Genomic DNA, 5,522 nt, shown 5'->3' with positions numbered 1-5,522 from the left:
AGAGGCATCTGTGTGAGCAGCAACCTGGGAAAGTTATTCTGTAGCATAATAAATGCTCGACTATTAGACTTCATCACCACACACAATGTACTGAGCAGAAGCCAAATCGGATTTTTACCAAATTACCGTACATCTGATCACATCTATACATTACATACTCTAATTGAAAAACACGTTAACCAAGATAAAGGTCAAATATATGCATGCTTTATTGACTTTAAAAAAGCTTTTGACTAATTTGGCACCAAGGACTATTCTACAAACTTATTGAAAGTGGCATAGGAGGTAAAACCTATGACCTTATCAAATCAATGTACACTGAAAGTAAATGTGGCGTAAAAATCAGCACCAAACGTACGAGGTATCTTTCCCAGGAGCGTGGAGTGAGACAGGGCTGCTGCTTAAGCCCAGTGTTATTTAACATTTACATCAATGAACTGGCGAGCAGTCTGGAGCGATCTGCAGCCCCTGGCCTCCCCCTACACAACTCACAGATCAGATGCCTGCTGTATGCAGACGATCTGCTTCTGCTGTCTCGCACTCAACACGCTTTACAGCAGAACCTGGACCTGCTAGAGCAATACTGCCAGACCTGGGCTCTGACAGTCAACCTGAAGAAAACCAGAATTATGATCTTTCAGAAAAGATCCAGATCCCAGGGAACACAACACACATTTACATTAGGCACTAAGCAGATAACACACACATCACACTACAACTACCTGGGTTTGAAAATCACATCCACGGGAAACTTTAATCATGCTGTGAATGAACTGAGAGATAAAGCACGCAGGGCCTTCTATGCCATAAAACGGCAATGTCCTATAGAGATCCCCATTAGAATTTGGCTGAAAATATTAGAATCAGTAATTGAGCCCATTACCCTCTATGGCGGTGAGGTGTGTGGTCCACTGACAAATCCAAATCAAGATTTCACCAAATGGGAAAAACATCCGATTGAGACCCTGCATGCAGAACTCTGTAAAAATATATTACATGTGCACCGGCACACAACAAATAACGCATGCAGGGCAGAATTAGGCAAGTATCCTCTAATCATAAAGATACAAAAAAGGGCAATTAAATTCTGGAAACATCTGAAGCTCAGTGACCCCCAATCATATCATTATAAAGCCCTGCGATACCAAGAGATGAGCAAAGAAAGCAAGCCCCTCCCTCAGCTGATCCAGAGCTTCAGTCCTGATGCTTCACTAACATCTACTGCTGCTCTGAATCACAACATCAGAATCAGTCAGATTACTGCACAAATCAAACAGAACTACATCACTCACTGGCAAACCCAAACACAACAGCAGAGTAAAGTGCAATGCTATTTGGCCCTAAATAGAGAGTACAGTATGGCAGAGTATCTGTACACAGTGTCAGATAAGAAACTGAGAAGCACGTTGACCAGATACAGACTCAGCGGACACAAGCTGATGATAGAGACGGGCAGACACAGAAAAACATGGCTGCCACCGGAGCAGAGACTGTGTTCACACTGTGATCTGAATCAGATGGAAACAGAACTGCACTTCCTAACAGAATGCCCCAAATACACAGATATACGGACAGTGTTCTATGATAAAGTACAGCAGATCCATCAGACGTGCCGTATCTGTTAGGAGAACAGAAGAACTGCTGTGTGTTTGCTGCTCAATATGTGTCTGCCTGTCACCATAGAAGAGAAAACACTCAACCTGCCCTGATCTGATGTTTCCAGCACATGTAGATTATATTATGCCAAATTACTGTATTATATTACTTAGATGTATATTTTGCTTCTGTAAATATGTCTAATCCCTTATTTTATTTTTATTTCTAGTTTATTATTATTACTATTATTATTATTCTTTTTCTAATACATAATACATATGTGTACTATTTGTAAGCAGTCCAGCTGCAATTGCTTTGGCAATACAAATGTATGTCATGCCACATGCCAATAAAGCACTCTTAAATTGAAAAAAAAAAATTTGAAATTGAGAGGGAGAGAGAGAGGGAGAGGGAGAGAGAGAGAGAGGGAGGGAGAGAGAGAGAGAGAGAGAGAGAGAGAGAGAGAGAGAGAGAGGGGGAGAGAGAGAGAGAGAGAGAGAGAGAGAGAGAGAGAGAGAGAGAGAGAGAGAGAGAGAGAGAGAGAGAGAGAGAGAGAGAGAGAGAGAGAGAGAGAGAGAGAGAGAGAGAGAGAGAGAGTATTTGAAAAATAATGTGTTTTTTGAACATTAAAGCATGTCAACATATTCTGTTACACCAAATACACTAAATAATGATATTTAAAAAAGCATCATATGACCCCTTTAAGGGATTAAACTGACAGGACAAACCACATTACTTCTTATATTTCAAAAGAGATCCGTGCGTGAATGCAGCTTAATAGGTCTCCCACTGTCTATGATGTCATAGTAACAAATCTTGAATGGAAAACGTTCAGATAATCTTAAATACTGAAAGCACTCTTTGTTTGTTGTTTGTAATGTTTCTATGCCCCTCTTTATTATTTGCTACTTGCTTGTATGTTTTGAAGTTATATTAGTTTAAAATTCTTAACATACAACTGTTTTAATTATTTTTTGCAATTTGTAATAATTTTAAAAAGTACTTAATTACTTATGTAAGGATATGTAAATGTAAGGATTTTAAGATTCTCAAGTTGGTAAACTAATTAATTCATAAAGAGGGGTAAAAAGTAGATCAAAAAGCGTTCTGGAATCGGATCGTGACTCCCAGAATCGGATTGGATCGTGAGGTGACTAAAGATTCCCACCCCTACATGATATGCATTTTTTTCTACACCGAATATACTTATACTGTGTTGCAATGGTAAGAAAACCCCTTACAAATTTACATGCAAGTCAGGGAACATGATTGTGTTCATTTTCTTAATGATTTTTTAATCCCCTTAAATTCACAGCCCCAATACATGATCTTAAAAATATACTAATTGCATATAAAATCAGTATACAAAATATACTTATTGCATATTAGTAAACAAATTAATAATAATGAACAAGAAGACATTTAGTTTGATATTTATAATCGTATAATTATTATTTATTTTAATATGATCAATATCATTTTATAATAACAATAATAATTATTACTATACATTAATAATGTCGTAATAATAGTATATTAATAATTATGTAATAAATAGTAATTAATAATAATGAATTCTGACATCAAAGATTTAGTCTAATTATTTTAAGTCATTGAAATGTATCTTGGCACCCTCACCATTGTCTCGTCTTCGGGCCGATGAGACCACACCATAAGCACCTGTACCAATGGTCTCAATAATGTCATATTCTTCCCCAACTTCAAACTTCACATCCAGGGAGTGGGCTTTAAGCAGAGCCAAGTTCTTATCTGTGACAGTATTTGCATCTGTTACAACAGATGTGTCATCATTAGGCTGAGAGGGACCTTCTGTAACGCCTCTGTGATGGTTCTTGTCAGTGTTGCCCTCAGAGGCTTTTCGGGCCGGCACTATAATCGTATAATTATTATTTATTTTAATATGATCAATATCATTTTATAATAACAATAATAATTATTACTATACATTAATAATGTCGTAATAATAGTATATTAATAATTATGTAATAAATAGTAATTAATAATAATTAATTCTGACATCAAAGATTTAGTCTAATTATTTTAAGTCATTGAAATGTATCTTGGCACCCTCACCATTGTCTCGTCTTCGGGCCGATGAGACCACACCATAAGCACCTGTACCAATGGTCTCAATAATGTCATATTCTTCCCCAACTTCAAACTTCACATCCAGGGAGTGGGCTTTAAGCAGAGCCAAGTTCTTATCTGTGACAGTATTTGCATCTGTTACAACAGATGTGTCATCATTAGGCTGAGAGGGACCTTCTGTAACGCCTCTGTGATGGTTCTTGTCAGTGTTGCCCTCGGAGGCTTTTCGGGCCGGCACTGCTTGGGTGTCATTTGTCTCGTCCCTCTCATTGGTTGACATTCTGAAAGAAAACATTCAGAAAACGGTTAAAGATTTTAGATTTTACTTTCTGTTCATCTTATTATAATGGCCCCTCTAAACTTCTCTTGGACATGCCAGACAGTTAATGCACAGTCTAACTAATCTTTCCTATTAATCAGTAACAGAAAAGACAATAATTTACAGTATTTCAAAAACAGCACCACTTTCATGTAACACACACACACACGCACACGCACACGCACACGCACACACACACACGTTTACAGTTTGTTTGAAATAACAATGCAAATAATCATTTATGTATTTATCGTTTCAAGAAATATTATTATGCGAGGTGCACACAGCTGCGAGTAGCTTATAACCGAAACCATAAAATTATTACAGAAGCAGACATCATATCTGTAATTGCTCGTAATGGGACAGCATACTAAAGGTCCAGCAGGGCGTAACGTTAGCTGTCGTGTGTGAGCAATTAATCCTAATTAACGTTACATGCCGCAGGGGCGTGAGAGCCTATACTGGCCCAAAAGAGCTTTAACAACAATACGTTCACTCGTTCTTTCTTTTCATATTAGAACACAGACCAAAAAAAGCAAATATTGTGTAATGAAAGCGGTCATAATTACCTGTTAATATATGGAAGCAGTGGAAATTCTGAGCGGGTCTTTCAAAGCATGTCTATTCTTTGCTATCACGAAGCACCGATTTACTTCCTTGTGTTCTTCCGGGTTGTGTTTGAATGGCAGCAAAGCTACCAATCAACTCTATGATCGCAAGATGATCAACCAATGAGATTCGACGACATTGCTCAAGGGGCGGGCTCCTTTGAAGCGTAAAATAGGGTCATTCTTTGGGCGGCGTCGAGTGTAAATAAGAAAGACGCGCACATGCTATAACATGTCATACTCTATATAATAATTTATAAACACAACAATATGGAGGTCCAAACCTGTAGGAAAAACAAAAATAATAATAATAATAATATGGAAACAAATAAAGTACTAAATTTGGTGCTGAATTAATTTTTATATTAGCCTACTTCATTTATTTATTATTTAAATATGGGATATAAATAAATAAATAATGCATGCATGTTTGGTTTCCATACAACAACAAAATTCGTTTATTAATTCGAACACGTGGAATAAATCATCCAAACCGTCACACTGTGTGTTTTAAAACGTTCATACATGTATATGTATGCAATCGGGGCCAGTGTTTATATCAGTCCTATTTTTCTAACCGTCTGCTTCCCGACCATCTGCACCGTCCAATCAAAGTGCTCACGTCCATACAAACAGAAAAAAAGAGTAGAATGCTAATTAGCTAAACAACAGTATTTAAATATTTACTTTTATTTTCAATTTGCTCTTAAAGTCGGGGTTTCCTCAGTAATCGTTTTCTCAGCGCTGATCAGTGCTTACAGTATTAGAGTGCTGTTGTAGACAGTGTTGGGGGTAATATATTACAAGTTACGTAATCAGATTACTTTTTTCAAGTAACTAGTAAAGTAACACATTACTTTTTAATTTACAAGAGAATATCTGAGTTACTT

The 5,522-nt window shown here is 37.0% G+C and overlaps 1 protein-coding gene across 1 annotated transcript in view; it reads right to left on the bottom strand.

Moving 5' to 3' along the window:
• Window positions 1–4,695, bottom strand: part of LOC107654010 (mitogen-activated protein kinase 7-like) — a 14,378-nt gene extending 9,683 nt beyond the window's left edge. Inside the window, exons 1-2 of the mRNA XM_016440883.1 lie at window positions 4,594–4,695; window positions 3,691–3,986 (exon numbers count right to left, since the gene is read on the bottom strand). Of these exons, the coding sequence (XP_016296369.1) occupies window positions 3,691–3,985 (295 nt within the window). The 5' untranslated portion in view covers window position 3,986; window positions 4,594–4,695. The remainder of the gene's footprint in view (window positions 1–3,690; window positions 3,987–4,593) is intronic.
• Window positions 4,696–5,522: the final 827 nt, after the last annotated feature.

This window comes from Sinocyclocheilus anshuiensis, unplaced genomic scaffold, assembly GCF_001515605.1.
Source record: "Sinocyclocheilus anshuiensis isolate Anshui unplaced genomic scaffold, SAMN03320099.WGS_v1.1 scaffold454, whole genome shotgun sequence".
Lineage (NCBI taxonomy): Eukaryota > Metazoa > Chordata > Actinopteri > Cypriniformes > Cyprinidae > Sinocyclocheilus > Sinocyclocheilus anshuiensis.
The sequence above is the reverse complement of the archived record's forward strand: the minus strand, read 5'-3'. Positions and strand labels throughout refer to the sequence as shown.